The 15,554-nt window shown below is 27.5% G+C and overlaps 1 protein-coding gene across 1 annotated transcript in view; it reads right to left on the bottom strand.

Annotated features, from left to right (window-relative positions):
- Positions 1–15,554, bottom strand: part of LOC136072116 (dynactin subunit 1-like) — a 74,020-nt gene that overhangs the window by 58,038 nt on the left and 428 nt on the right. The window contains exons 2-6 of the mRNA XM_065820502.1: positions 11,322–11,414; positions 10,927–11,090; positions 6,659–7,291; positions 6,480–6,551; positions 5,864–5,965 (exon numbers count right to left, since the gene is read on the bottom strand). Coding sequence (XP_065676574.1) covers positions 5,864–5,965; positions 6,480–6,551; positions 6,659–7,291; positions 10,927–11,090; positions 11,322–11,414 — 1,064 coding nt within the window. The remainder of the gene's footprint in view (positions 1–5,863; positions 5,966–6,479; positions 6,552–6,658; positions 7,292–10,926; positions 11,091–11,321; positions 11,415–15,554) is intronic.

The raw sequence follows: 15,554 nt of genomic DNA, 5'->3' as shown, positions 1-15,554 counted from the left end.
ACTTTATAAAAATAACAAAGGTTTAGCAATGTATTTTGTGTTTATTTATAGTTGATAGATAAAAAACTGTATATCTAAAATGCATATAAAAATAAGTGGTCAACATTAAAGGACCAAGGATGATAAAAATGATTCTCTAGAAAAAATTTTAAATAAAGTGATAAAAGTTGCACAAGAAAAAGAACTTATTAATACCAGTTTTAACACATTACATTAGATATGCCACAAAAACAATTTCATGGGGTTTCCACAACATGCAAAGATTTTGCTCAGCAAAAGAAAACTAATGCAAGCTACTGATCCCATCTGAGAAGTGAAGTTACTCAAGAGCCAGATGTTAAATATTAGAATAAAGCTTATGAGCTAGATAAGCTGACAAAATCAATTTAAGAAAAACTAATAACCACAAACAGAAAGGAAAAAATTTAGGTTTTGACTTTAGTCTTGATTTATGGCTTTCATGGAAAGCAGTTGAAGTTTTTAATAAGGCAAAAACAACCATAACAGCCATAAAAAGAAGAAAAAAATAAAAAAAAGGGACTTCCAGAAAAACAAGTATTGTTATAGTTAGGCTAGATACCACAGTTAAACTGATAGCAGTGAAAACCTTTTCACTGCTATCAGTTTGATTGCAATGATTAGTTTAGTTGCAATTACCTGGAAAAAAATGCTTATTCAAAAATCAACATGTATCAAAAAAATTTTTACAATCTATGGTAACTAATTGGTGAATTCAAATAAGAATACCCTTAGTGAAAAATTGAATTTTCCAAATTTTCTCAGTTGAAGCCAAAATAGATCTGTTGTAAATTGTTGACTCCCTGATCTAATAATGCAAAGAAATTACCTAGTACAAAATAGATTCATCAATTTATTCCTCAAGATGCAACTAACATAAATGTCAAAGAGTCTATAAGCAAGATGATTTTAGTTTAACATACGAATTGGTTCAATAAAATATCTCCTAGTAATTAGAGCACAAAGATATTCTGCTTTTTATGGATTTTTATAGACACAAATTATAAAGATGCTCTTGTAAAATTTATGCATCTTTATTTACCCACAGCTTTGTTTCACTGGCAGAGCAGAGATGATAGTTGTTTATTCTCATATTCAAAATAATTCGAAATAATTTATGTATATACCAAATTAGGGTTCGATAAAAATGAGAAAATTTCAAAAAACTGGTTTTCAGTTTTTTTGAACTGTAAAACCGGATAACTGGTTTTACACCGTTTTTTTGTTATAAAAGCAAATTTTTATTATTGCTGTATAAATCCATTGTAACCTACAAAACTAATATACTGGAATTAGATCTGTAAACTAAAGAAAATTTTTCATACTTAAGCTAAAATAAATTTTTTTTTTTTTTTCATTAATTATTAAACTTTTTTTATCAATGACAGTAAAAGTACATTAAACAATTTTTATCAATGTACACTAACATTATCTTTTTTTATTCATTACTAATTTAGTTCGAATCTGATGAACTTGGACCATCTTTTTTTTTAGCCTCTTTTTTCCTTTCCAATCCTTTTTTTTGTGTGGCAACTTAATGACCTATTTTTTATTTTTATACTATTCATAACTGAATATATTATTCTCAACTGAAAATTATGGATGTTATCTGTTTACAAAAGTATTATGTAAAAATATACTACGATTTATAATATTTAAAGTAATACAAAAGTAAAAATTATAAAAACAAATTTGTTGAAATTTGTTTTTATTGTTTAATTATTTTAATTTGAGATTGTTATTTTTATTTTATTTAACAATTTTATTTTATTTAACGATCTCAAATTAAAATATTTGAACAACAATGCCAAAAAATTTAAGAACAAATGAAAACAAATATATATACATATATATATTTAAAAAAAAAAATTGTCAAAATACTTCAAGTTAGTTAGTTAATACTTTAAGTTACTTGTCTTTGTTTGTTTATGCGACACAATGGTCGCAAAAAGTGACCAACGGAGCCGTCCAGTTATGTAGACCTGGGAGATGTGAAAATAGAATTAGATTGTAGATGATGTCATTGGGTGAGAATAATAAATGAATGTAAAGACTATTTTATAGGAGGAATAAAATTTTAGGACTCGGGGATAGGGTGAACAATAACTCACGCTCTAGTCATCCTAAACAAATGATAAAATAATGGTCTATGAGTAAACAAGTCAATATAGATCTGCTGGTTTATTAACGGCAACCATGGCTAAAATTATCGCACCATACAAAAACAATAAAATAAAATAAGTAGATAATAAAATATTAAGTAAAATGATAAAAAATGATAGTTCGAGCAATATAAAAAGAAAAAATAGTCTAATAAATGTGGTACTATTTATTGTCTAATCTCTAGATAATAAATTAAAAACTGATAATCACCTGAGTGAGATAAAAGTATATAAATGTCATTAATGTAACAAATTCATAATATAAAGTTCACAAAGCGCTATAATATGTGGGTGTAAAAGGTAAAAAAATGTTGGTGCCATGATAACCAATCAGAATTAAGTAGTGGATAATGGTGATCCCCTCCTCAGGAATGCACTGCAATCACCAATGACATTTTGGAGAGCTCTAGACCTGCACTAACACCACTCGTCAGGGGCGTGTCCTTGCAACAGATCTTACCACCTGCACTCAACGTCATGCTAGTCAATATTGCAATATAATAGGACTACACTACAAAAGCCAAAAATCCCAATCCCTATCCTAGTTTTTAATACAGTTCCAACATTCTTAGAGATCTCATGAGGGTGGTGAGGCATGCGTGTCGTGTGAATATAAACAAATATGTAACTACATATAAATATCATGTACACTTACACTGTATAGTGCAAACCACAACAAACTAACTTAGCGACGTCAGATCAAGAAAACTAGATAGAAACAAAAAACCTAATGAGATTGTGATATGTCTAAACTTATCTAGTAGTATAGTTCAGTACATTCCAACCAAGAAAACATTTGTTATAAAAAATATGCAAATACGTATTTTTGTGGAAAATTTTCACGCTGTTATGCTTCACACAAATATGTGGTCTCATTCACACATTATAACACAAATCTGAACAAATATACAAGGATAAGGTCAAAAAAAAAGATTATGAACAAAAGTATATAATAAAGAACAAATATTTGATATACTGTTTTTAGAGACTGTTGATGTCTACAGGTGTGATGTTGCAGTGCATTAGTATGTGCCGCTTGATCGTCTTGTATGGTCTCGTTATGTTTTCGTATACTTAAACAAATGAAAATATATATATATTAAAAAAAAAATTGACAAAATACTTCAAGTTAGTTAGTTAATACTTTAAGTTACTTGTCTTTTTTGTATTGTTTTGATTATTATAAGTATTTTAAAATCTCACTCCATAGCACATCATTCCACACCAGTACAGGACATAGCTAAGAGTGATGGCTTGTGGCCTACGGTGACTAAAGTGTGCATTCGATCAATTGAAATCCATTCTGTAGGTCTTATGTCTGGCTCTGACGTGCTAGCCCATAAGCGCAAGGAGTGAGTGTGTTTAGCTTTTTATTCACCCGATTTGAAAGTGAACAAAAACATAACGAGACCATACAAGACAACCAAACGGGACATACTAATGCAGTACACCATCACACCTGTAGACATCAACAGTCTTTAAAATCAGTGTATCAAATATTTATTCTTTGTTGCATATTTTCTACACACAGAGTGACTAGAGTGTTAGTTGTTTCTCACCATGCCCCCTTATCGTCTACTTTTCGTTTTTCTACTTCACAAAAGTCTTGCCACACATTTTATGATTTTTATTTTTTATTCAATGACACCATCTACAACCTGTTTTTATTTTCACATCTCCTAGGTTTACGTAACTGGATGGCTCCGTTGGTCACTTTTTGAAATCTTTGTGTCGCATAAACAATATAAAATACTTCAAGTTAGTACTTGTCTTTACTTGTCTTTTGTTTTAATACTTTAAGTTACTTGTCTTTTTTGTATTGTTTTGATTATTATAAGTATATTAAAATAACACTGCAAAATTTAAAAGATACTGTCAGTATGTAATGAATTAACAATTAGTATAAAAAATATTGAAATAAATAAAACTAGATGCAATATCAAAGCGCTTTTAAAATTATATATATTTTCCTGATACTTGTGCTTTCCACATTACTTGTTAGCTTGTCAAAACAAGAAATCTTTGAACTATTTATCTATTTAGTAATGTATAATTAATGACCAGTTTTGTAGTTTTTTTAGAGAAAAAAATCAATTTTCGGTTTCAAGAAAACTTAACAAAAAAATGGTTAACCAGATGCGGTTTCCACGGGTTGCCAAGCACTATACTAAATAGTACACTCATTTATTAAATACTCATTTTTTTCTAAAAGTAAACTCTTTATAAGTATAACTAAGATATAAATCTTAGAAAAAAATTGTCTCACCACTTAGGGATCCCTTTAAAAACAAAGTACATTGCATCCACTAGTTATATATTTCAAAGACCCCTTTAAACCTTATATGCAGTAAAAGTGGCTCAGTATTTTAAGTGATGACAATAACCATTATACTTGTTTTTATATGAATAGCAATAATAAATTGTAGTGTTCAAAAATAAGAACATTTAATTGGTCATTTTAAAAAATTGAAAAACATCCCATTTAAAATATGGTAGCTGAAAAGTGTTACACAAATAACTTTATATATTTTAATTTATTTCTTTAGTTGTAGTTGTAATGAAAATTGAGTGAATACAAAACTTATTATTTCTCTGTCAAATGTTCTGCTCATTATAATAATAAAAAAAACTTTATTGATCTATTCTACCACCAAAAAGATTTCCAGATGAGTAAATCGTAAAAAGCTAAATGGGTGTTTCTTCGCAATTAATCGTTGGAAGTATTTTTAAGTAATTATGGGAAATTTATTGCAACTAACCATTGAAATTTCTTTTAAACCATTGGAAGTGTTTTCCAACTAATCATTGGAAGTTTTATGAAAATAACCATTAAAAGTTTTTTGCAACTAAATATTGGAAATTTCCTTGTGATGGTATAAGTAGTACTGTTAAGAAGAAAACGGTAAAAGCAAGTTTACATAAGACTTCAAAGGTATAAGAGCGCAATATGTTTGTACTGTCAAAAGTAGCAGCAGTAATATCAAATGTGTGAAAAATAATTTTTTTACATAACTTCAGTTATTATGGTGGTGGATGGTGATGGTGGATGGTGGATGGTGGATATTTACAGTGATCACTAAAAATCCAAAACAAACTTTAGCACCAACATAAATTTTCTCAAAAGTTTTTTTGTCTTTTTTATTAATGTTTATGACATGAAATAAATGAACTGCAATGAACCATTCATTAATTTTCATGTCTATGACATGAAATGAATGAATAATTTTATTAATTTAATTTAAAAACTTTATTGAGTTTTGAAGTAAATTAAGCTACATCAGTATTTTTAAGGTAAAATTTATTCAAATATTTATAACTATTTAATAATTATTAATATTGAGGTGACTTTGAGCAATTGCTTAAGTGTGAACATTTTTATTCACTACTTACACAAATAAAAATGTTTATAAATCTGTAAACTTAATGTTTTTTTTAAACGTTTTTTATTATTTCATTGGATTCCTCAACCCTAAACATTGTAAATATCATTTCATTAGATTCCATTATAAATGCTTTCAGCTTTTAAGACCACATAAAACATTGTAAATGTTTTCAGCTTTCTAGAGCACACAAAATAGAATCAAAGATCAAATTCATTTTTAAAATTACCAGAATTTTCTCAGTTAAGGGTAAAGCTAAAATACTTGTATCAAATATTAGATATCAAAAATACAAAAAAATACTTTTTCTTCTGCCATCTCCTTATCTAGTGTAGCCATTTCAACAGCCTCCTGTAGTTCATTCAGTTCGTTTTGTCCTTTTAAATTGTCTGCATCATTAGCCTCCTAATAAAAAATTAAGAACTTTATTTGCATTAATTATATTATTTACAAAAAATTGTGAGTACAAAACTACGAGGTAGTTTGGTAACTACATTGGTAAGTAATAATAGTTTACATTTTAACTACTAAAACTACTCTAACTACTAAAACTACTCAAACTTTATTTGCATTAATTAAATTATCTACAAAAAATTGTAAGTACAAAACTACAAGGTAGTTTGGTAACTACAATGATAAATATGTGGTAGTCTCATTTTGTGGTAAGTTGTTACTTACAAAGGTAAATATAATTGGTTTAAGTTTTAATGGTAAGTTGTTACTTACAATGGTAAATATTAATGGTTTAAGTTTTAATGGTAAGTTAAAATAGTTTAAATTATTATTTTAAAATATTATTAATAGCACAACTACTAAAACTACTCAAACCAAAAAATTAAAAATAATAAAACTACAATACTACTATTGAACTAAAAGTAAGATTTTTACAAAATTTTCAAAGTTTGCAGTTAAAACTTACAGTTCGTAAGGCTTTAATTTGCATTTGGAGCTCTCTTGTGGATTCTTGCCACTTTGCTTTGTATTCTAAAAGCTAATAAAAATGCTGAAAAGTTAAAGAATACATAATAAAGAAGAATTATATATTTGAAACAACCTAACAAAAACAAACCTAACAACAACAACCTAGCAACAACATACCTGCTGATTTTGCATCTTAATCTTGTCAATTTCTTTAATTTTGTTTTGATCTGCAATTCTTTTTTGTTTCAGAACATTCAACTTCTCTTCCAAGTCTAAATTTGCTTTTTCTTTTTCAATCAACTTTTTCTGAAGTTCTAAAAATTCTTCTGATGGAACACGAGATGCTTGAAGAGTAGGTTCTACGCTCTTTTGCATTAAATCAACAGTCAAACTCTCATTAGATGTCTCCGGTATTTCTGTTGGTTGGGATACAAGATTTGATCCACGTTTTGAAAGAAAACTAGAACGCTGATTATTAGATTGAATGTTGGGATCAACCTGAATGCTAGATTCTGACTGAGTGTTAGATGGGCGTTGTGTATTTAATCCTGGTATTAACTTTGGTTTTCCAGATAAATTACTTTCTTTAGGAGGAGTTAATTCCTCCAAGTTTGAAATTTTCCCTAACTTGGGTTTTGCAAGACCTGATTTTATTTTCTCTGAAGTTGCCCCAGGCATTGCCACAGGCGTCGTCACAGGTATTTCACTAGATGCTTCTAACACATTTTGAATTGAAAAAGATGCAGATACTGTTTCCGCAGATGAAGAAATTTTAGGTGTCACCAGACCTGATTGTGGAGTAGGTTGGCCCTAAAAGGATTTTTTAAATTGTTAAGACAAAACAAAATCAACTGTAAATAATTAAGTTTAATAACTGTTAGAAAATTGATAACCATTTGTGGTTAAAAGTTTGTTATTGCTTTTTAGGTGAAAAAATTTAATCAACAAAATAAAACAATATAAATTTTTTTAAATAAAATAATATATGGTAACCATAGTAACCATGTAAGTAACCATGAAAACTATGGCCAACTTAAATAAACAGCCTTCTAGTATTTACGACAATGGAAGTTAAGGCTTCAGCTTGACAGATAAAGCAGGTCCAGCTATGTTTACAATGCGGACAAGGTTGGCATTGTAAATGTTGTCATTGTAAATGTGGTGAACAATAATTCAAGAAGACATAAAGAGGACTCAATGAGGTTGCATTTCATTAATATTGTAGTAGTTGTTTGCAATTATTGAATTTTGTTAGAACGATATGTTACAGAAATGAGATCAGATTCAAGATCAGCTGCCTGTTCTAAGCAATCGAAAAGAGAAGACTTTTTGACAAGATCATAATTATACATACTCTTTTACTCAATTATACATACTCTTTTACTCAATTATACATACTCTTTTACTCAATTATACACACTCTTTTACTCAATTATACACACTCTTTTACTCAATTATACATACTCTTTTACTCAATTATACACACTCTTTTACTCAATTATACACACTCTTTTACTCAATTATACATACTCTTTTACTCAATTATACACACTCTTTTACTCAATTATACACACTCTTTTACTCAATTATACATACTCTTTTACTCAATTATACATACTCTTTTACTCAATTATACACACTCTTTTACTCAATTATACACACTCTTTTACTCAATTATACATACTCTTTTACTCAATTATACATACTCTTTTACTCAATTATACACACTCTTTTACTCAATTATACATACTCTTTTACTCAATTATACATACTCTTTTACTCAATTATACACACTCTTTTACTCAATTATACACACTCTTTTACTCAATTATACACACTCTTTTACTCAATTATACATACTCTTTTACTCAATTATACATACTCTTTTACTCAATTATACATACTCTTTTACTCAATTATACACACTCTTTTACTCAATTATACACACTCTTTTACTCAATTATACATACTCTTTTACTCAATTATACATACTCTTTTACTCAATTATACACACTCTTTTACTCAATTATACATACTCTTTTACTCAATTATACATACTCTTTTACTCAATTATACACACTCTTTTACTCAATTATACACACTCTTTTACTCAATTATACACACTCTTTTACTCAATTATACATACTCTTTTACTCAATTATACATACTCTTTTACTCAATTATACACACTCTTTTACTCAATTATACATACTCTTTTACTCAATTATACATACTCTTTTACTCAATTATACACACTCTTTTACTCAATTATACACACTCTTTTACTCAATTATACACACTCTTTTACTCAATTATACATACTCTTTTACTCAATTATACATACTCTTTTACTCAATTATACATACTCTTTTACTCAATTATACACACTCTTTTACTCAATTATACACACTCTTTTACTCAATTATACATACTCTTTTACTCAATTATACACACTCTTTTACTCAATTATACACACTCTTTTACTCAATTATACATACTCTTTTACTCAATTATACATACTCTTTTACTCAATTATACATACTCTTTTACTCAATTATACATACTCTTTTACTCAATTATACATACTCTTTTACTCAATTATACATACTCTTTTACTCAATTATACACACTCTTTTACTCAATTATACATACTCTTTTACTCAATTATACATACTCTTTTACTCAATTATACACACTCTTTTACTCAATTATACATACTCTTTTACTCAATTATACACACTCTTTTACTCAATTATACACACTCTTTTACTCAATTATACATACTCTTTTACTCAATTATACATACTCTTTTACTCAATTACACACACTCTTTTACTCAATTATACATACTCTTTTACTCAATTATACACACTCTTTTACTCAATTATACATACTCTTTTACTCAATTATACACACTCTTTTACTCAATTATACATACTCTTTTACTCAATTATACATACTCTTTTACTCAATTATACATACTCTTTTACTCAATTATACATACTCTTTTACTCAATTATACACACTCTTTTACTCAATTATACATACTCTTTTACTCAATTATACATACTCTTTTACTCAATTATACACACTCTTTTACTCAATTATACATACTCTTTTACTCAATTATACATACTCTTTTACTCAATTATACACACTCTTTTACTCAATTATACATACTCTTTTACTCAATTATACACACTCTTTTACTCAATTATACACACTCTTTTACTCAATTATACATACTCTTTTACTCAATTATACATACTCTTTTACTCAATTATACATACTCTTTTACTCAATTATACATACTCTTTTACTCAATTATACACACTCTTTTACTCAATTATACATACTCTTTTACTCAATTATACATACTCTTTTACTCAATTATACATACTCTTTTACTCAATTATACACACTCTTTTACTCAATTATACACACTCTTTTACTCAATTAAACACACTCTTTTACTCAATTATACACACTCTTTTACTCAATTATACATACTCTTTTACTCAATTATACACACTCTTTTACTCAATTATACACACTCTTTTACTCAATTATACATACTCTTTTACTCAATTATACATACTCTTTTACTCAATTATACACACTCTTTTACTCAATTAAACACACTCTTTTACTCAATTATACACACTCTTTTACTCAATTATACATACTCTTTTACTCAATTATACACACTCTTTTACTCAATTATACACACTCTTTTACTCAATTATACATACTCTTTTACTCAATTATACACACTCTTTTACTCAATTATACATACTCTTTTACTCAATTATACATACTCTTTTACTCAATTATACATACTCTTTTACTCAATTATACACACTCTTTTACTCAATTATACACACTCTTTTACTCAATTATACATACTCTTTTACTCAATTATACATACTCTTTTACTCAATTATACATACTCTTTTACTCAATTATACATACTCTTTTACTCAATTATACATACTCTTTTACTCAATTATACATACTCTTTTACTCAATTATACATACTCTTTTACTCAATTATATATACTCTTTTACTCAATTATACATACTCTTTTACTCAATTATACATACTCTTTTACTCAATTATACACACTCTTTTACTCAATTATACATACTCTTTTACTCAATTATACATACTCTTTTACTCAATTATACACACTCTTTTACTCAATTATACATACTCTTTTACTCAATTATACATACTCTTTTACTCAATTATACATACTCTTTTACTCAATTATATATACTCTTTTACTCAATTATACACACTCTTTTACTCAATTATACACACTCTTTTACTCAATTATACATACTCTTTTACTCAATTATACATACTCTTTTACTCAATTATACATATTCTTTGGTCCTAGAGCTATATTAAAAGCAACTTGCAGAAAAGAAAATACACAAACCTTTAATGGTGTCATCCCAATTTTCCGAGGACTTGATATTCCAAATGATGGCAACATAGTTCCTGAGGAAGTTGTCTGTAATTGATCATTAATTTCTGCAAGTTGTGTTTGTCGAACAAATATACCATGATTTGGAGAACAGTCAAAATACTTTTTTCCTTGCACTAAAATTAACTACTTTAAAAGATATATACTTTTTATTTTTATTTATCTATCAACTACTTATACTATTCTGCTGTCACCAAAATATTAATACTACAACATCATCATAATCACAATAATAACTCTTTCTTGCATCAAACAGCTTAAGATATAAAGTTTCTAGAATGCTTTAGCGATAAATAATGAATGTTTGGCCAGTATAAACACTATTAATCTTAAAGATAAACTTTTACCTGAGCCATCATTTTTGCCATTTGGTTCATCTAAAGCAACACCAACCCACTTGCCAGCAGCAAATGCAGTCATGCCCACATAGCAAATTGTACCTAGATATTTTTTTAAATTAAATCATCTATAATTTTAAAGCTTTAAAAATTTTAAATTTAAAAATTTTTAAAAAAAAGTCAAAACAGTAGTAAAAACAAAAGTTTTATTAAATTAAAATTAAAACTAAAAATATATTATTTTGTTTCCTCTCTAAATGGAATTATCATTACCTTATTTTCAACAATTAATTGAATGTTAAAATTAATTTTAGTACTTTCTTCCAAGGACCTTTAAGTTTTTTAATTACCACCTAATTACATTTCAAATATTTTTAAATTACTTAACTTGTAAAGTTCTAAGTAAATGACTTCTTGTCATAGTATTACTATGTATATGCTTAACTTTGCTTCAATTATTGTTATTTTAAATATTAGTTTATAAAACTAACTAAAATTTTTATTAAATAATACTTGAAGACTTAAAGTTAAACCTTTTTTTTACAATCTAAATATAAGTAAAGCAACATGTGAAGACTATGTTTTTATTGAGTCATTGTGAAAAAAACTTTATTAATCAAACTCATTTTTATATAACTCTTATTTGTTGACCTTATAAGTTAAACAAAAAATACAATTGATAAATAAAAAATAAAATAGAAAAAAGTCAGTGTTCTGCATGTTGTCTGTGTCGCCATTTAAGCATGAGTTACCATTTCTGAATTTTTTATAATTAAACAAAATTTAGTATTTTTAAAAAATTATTTTGTTTGCTTGTTTATTTTTATTTATATCTGTGATATTAAGTTATCTTATGTTTATATTATGCATACTATGTATAGTTGTGTTATTGTATATTTTAAATATATCACAATAGCCTTATTAACAACATACAACTTATATATTGTTTTGGATTACAACAATATCTATTATAAATCTTATTATCACAATGAATCATGAAATATTCGTAAAAACTCTTAATGAGGAACCTTCAAAGGAAGAATATTTATATTAGGAAAGAATGTTACAAACGTAAAAGAATGTTACAATCATAAAAGTCAATGTAACAGACACAAATAAACTATTCATTCTATTTGTTTTATGTGGTGCTAAATCTTTCCAACTTATCAAGAATCAAATAAACTTTGAAGATGCACTAATAGTTCTGGAAAATAAATTTTCAAAAAAACCTACATCTATAATGATGCATCACAAGTTAAGATCAACAAACAACTCAAATCAGAATCTGTTGATTAATTAATGGAAAAGCTACAAATCTTAATAAGAAAATGCCCCATAAAATTATTAACTGCAAATGAGAATTTTGATGCACTGTAGCATTTATATCCTCAATGTATGCATTTTTATCCTCAATGATTCATCAGCGCCCATTAAAATCATCCAGCAACAACTATGAAAAATGCAATCAAAGACACTAAAACTTTTTCCCAACTTTTAAAATGTCATATCTTTGCTGCTACAAAATACTCTTATATTTGGTGTGAAGATCAACAACATGAAAGATCCTATTGCAATACTCAAAATTCAACATGTATTACTGTAACATCTGTGGAAAAAAAGGTAAAACTAAAACAACAACATAAAACCAAAGTACCCAAATAAAACATGCATATAGGGTGCAGCAACACTTTACAAAGATAATAATATTGGTCAAGATAATGTCTCACATATAGCCACAGTTTTATTCCTTTTAAATTAAAATTAGGCCTTATGCGTGTAACAATTAAAGAAACACTAGTGCTCAGCCTTCACTGACACAGGCTCTGGTAACAATATTAACTTCAACACAAATATAAAAAATATTCTGCCTTGCAGATAATGCACTAGCAAAAATCATTGGCCAATATGATGGTACCTTAATAATAGGAAACCACTTTTATCTGATTAAACTTTTTGTGGTAAGATAGCTAGTTGTAACCATCATCTGCATAAAAATTATCAATAAACACTCAGCTCTTCATTTTGGAGAAAAAGTCCAACCAATCCAACTTTGCCTTGTCCTATCTTCTATGTAATGTAAATTATTCAACTCACTCCAATTGCAACATCTTCAAGACAACACAATCAATATGCCAACTACGTGCCTCCTAAGCAATATTATTCAAATTAGTCAATGCCTCTAGAGGTCTCAATGCTTTGCTACAAACCCTACTTAAAAAAAAAACCTTATTTAGTAATTGATTTCTTTAATACTATAAAGATATTTACTCCTCTGGACTCTAATTTTTGTCCTAGAATAGATAACCTACTAAACAAGGTAGCCATAAATGCCTACCACCATATCCCACTTAAAGAGAAAGATTATATAATTTCTATCAAAATGAAAAGTTCTTCAAATTTTAAAAACTCCTATTTAAATGCACTATAAAGGAGTTTTTTTAATTTCCCTTATATAGATGATGTTATTATCTAGATGATGTTATTATCTTGACGATGTTATTATCTAGATGATGTTATTATCTACATGATGTTATTATCTAGATGATGTTATTATCTAGATGATGTTATTATCTAGATGATGTTATTATCTAGATGATGTTATTATCTAGATGATGTTATTATCTAGATGATGTTATTATCTAGACGATGTTATTACCTAGATGATGTTATTATATGTAGGTCCAATCAAGAAGAACATGACAGAACCCTCACAGCATTTAAAACAACAAATGATTTTGTAATGAAATAAACAATCAAAAGTGTAAGTTTTCTTAAACCTTGCTTTATTTTCTTGAACATTTAATAGAAAATGACATTTAAAGGAAAAAGATATTTAATAGAAAATTTTATAGAAACCAGATCCTGAAAGGTTCTAGGCAAAAACAATATCCTATTCTGACCAAATTTAAACAATTAAACAGCTTGATAGGCTTTTTTGATATTATGCTAAATGGATCACTAACTGCACCAATCTGACTACTCAATTGTCTGATTCTCACAACTCAATAAGTAAAAATATTTGAAATAACTTATTTGAAAAAATACTTCAAAAGAAGCTAATTTGGGTTTTAAACAACATAAAGAACAACTAAATACTGCATCTTTAACAACAACGTATTCAAATACTACTCAAAATTGAAACTGACACTTCTCAAATCACAATTGGTGGAACACTAAGCCAAAAAGAAAAACCTATTGCATTCTTCTCTATTACGTTTTATTAAGAGAAAGTCTCTGATCTGTCATAGAATAAGAGACAATGACTGTTGTGGACTGTTGTTGCTGGCATTAAAAAACTATTGGGTTTTTTTTAAAGATATTTTATAATTTTATGAATTATTATAACCAACATTATTAACGTTACCAACATTATAACTATTAGATTATTAACTATTATTATTAACTATTATAACCAACAATAACAGCTATCAGAGCAGATTTACTAATACTTGAATACTTATTGTGGTTACAACCCTCTCTCAACTCTTTAAATTTAAAACACAAATCTTTATAAAAAAAGAGCCCCTGTGAAATATAGCAAACAAATTCCCTCTAGTCATAATTGATGAGTATTCCATATACTCATTTGTATTTCTCTTGGTCTGAAACTGTAATAAAACACCTTTTAGAAATACTCTTTCTTCAGCATCCCTGCCTGCATCCACTCAGCTTTATCCTCAATTAGATCACTACTATACACATCTACTAATTCTATCCCAAATAACAAACTGATGGCTTTCAAACAAAGAACAGTCACAGTTGATTTACCAGACTTTCTAGTAAACTATAGTAATACTGCCTTGCACAAAAATCACCTGCGATTAAAAGGAGACCTGCTTGTAGAACTGATTACCTTGCTTGAAAACATATCACCCCACTACGCACATATGAAATAAACAAATTTCAGAATTGACACTGCATCAATATGACATTTAGCACCATGTGCAACTCCCCACATTAAAGGAATAATTCAACTACCTGAAAGCTATAAAGCATCTTTTCTATCCAAAGAAGATGGTACAACAGTTAACATAACATAGAGACTGATGAAAATAAACTAATATCAACAAATGATTGTAATTTTTATCTACTATTAATGATATAATGTTTCCTGATAAAACAACTACAAATACCAAAATTGCACCACCCATAACTCAATACTCTAATGGTACTAATACTCAGAATTTATCAGATATTAAAAACTGCCTAGACTGTACTAGAAGATCTCCATCTAAGTTTAAT

This window comes from Hydra vulgaris, chromosome 15, assembly GCF_038396675.1.
Source record: "Hydra vulgaris chromosome 15, alternate assembly HydraT2T_AEP".
Lineage (NCBI taxonomy): Eukaryota > Metazoa > Cnidaria > Hydrozoa > Anthoathecata > Hydridae > Hydra > Hydra vulgaris.
The sequence above is the reverse complement of the archived record's forward strand: the minus strand, read 5'-3'. Positions and strand labels throughout refer to the sequence as shown.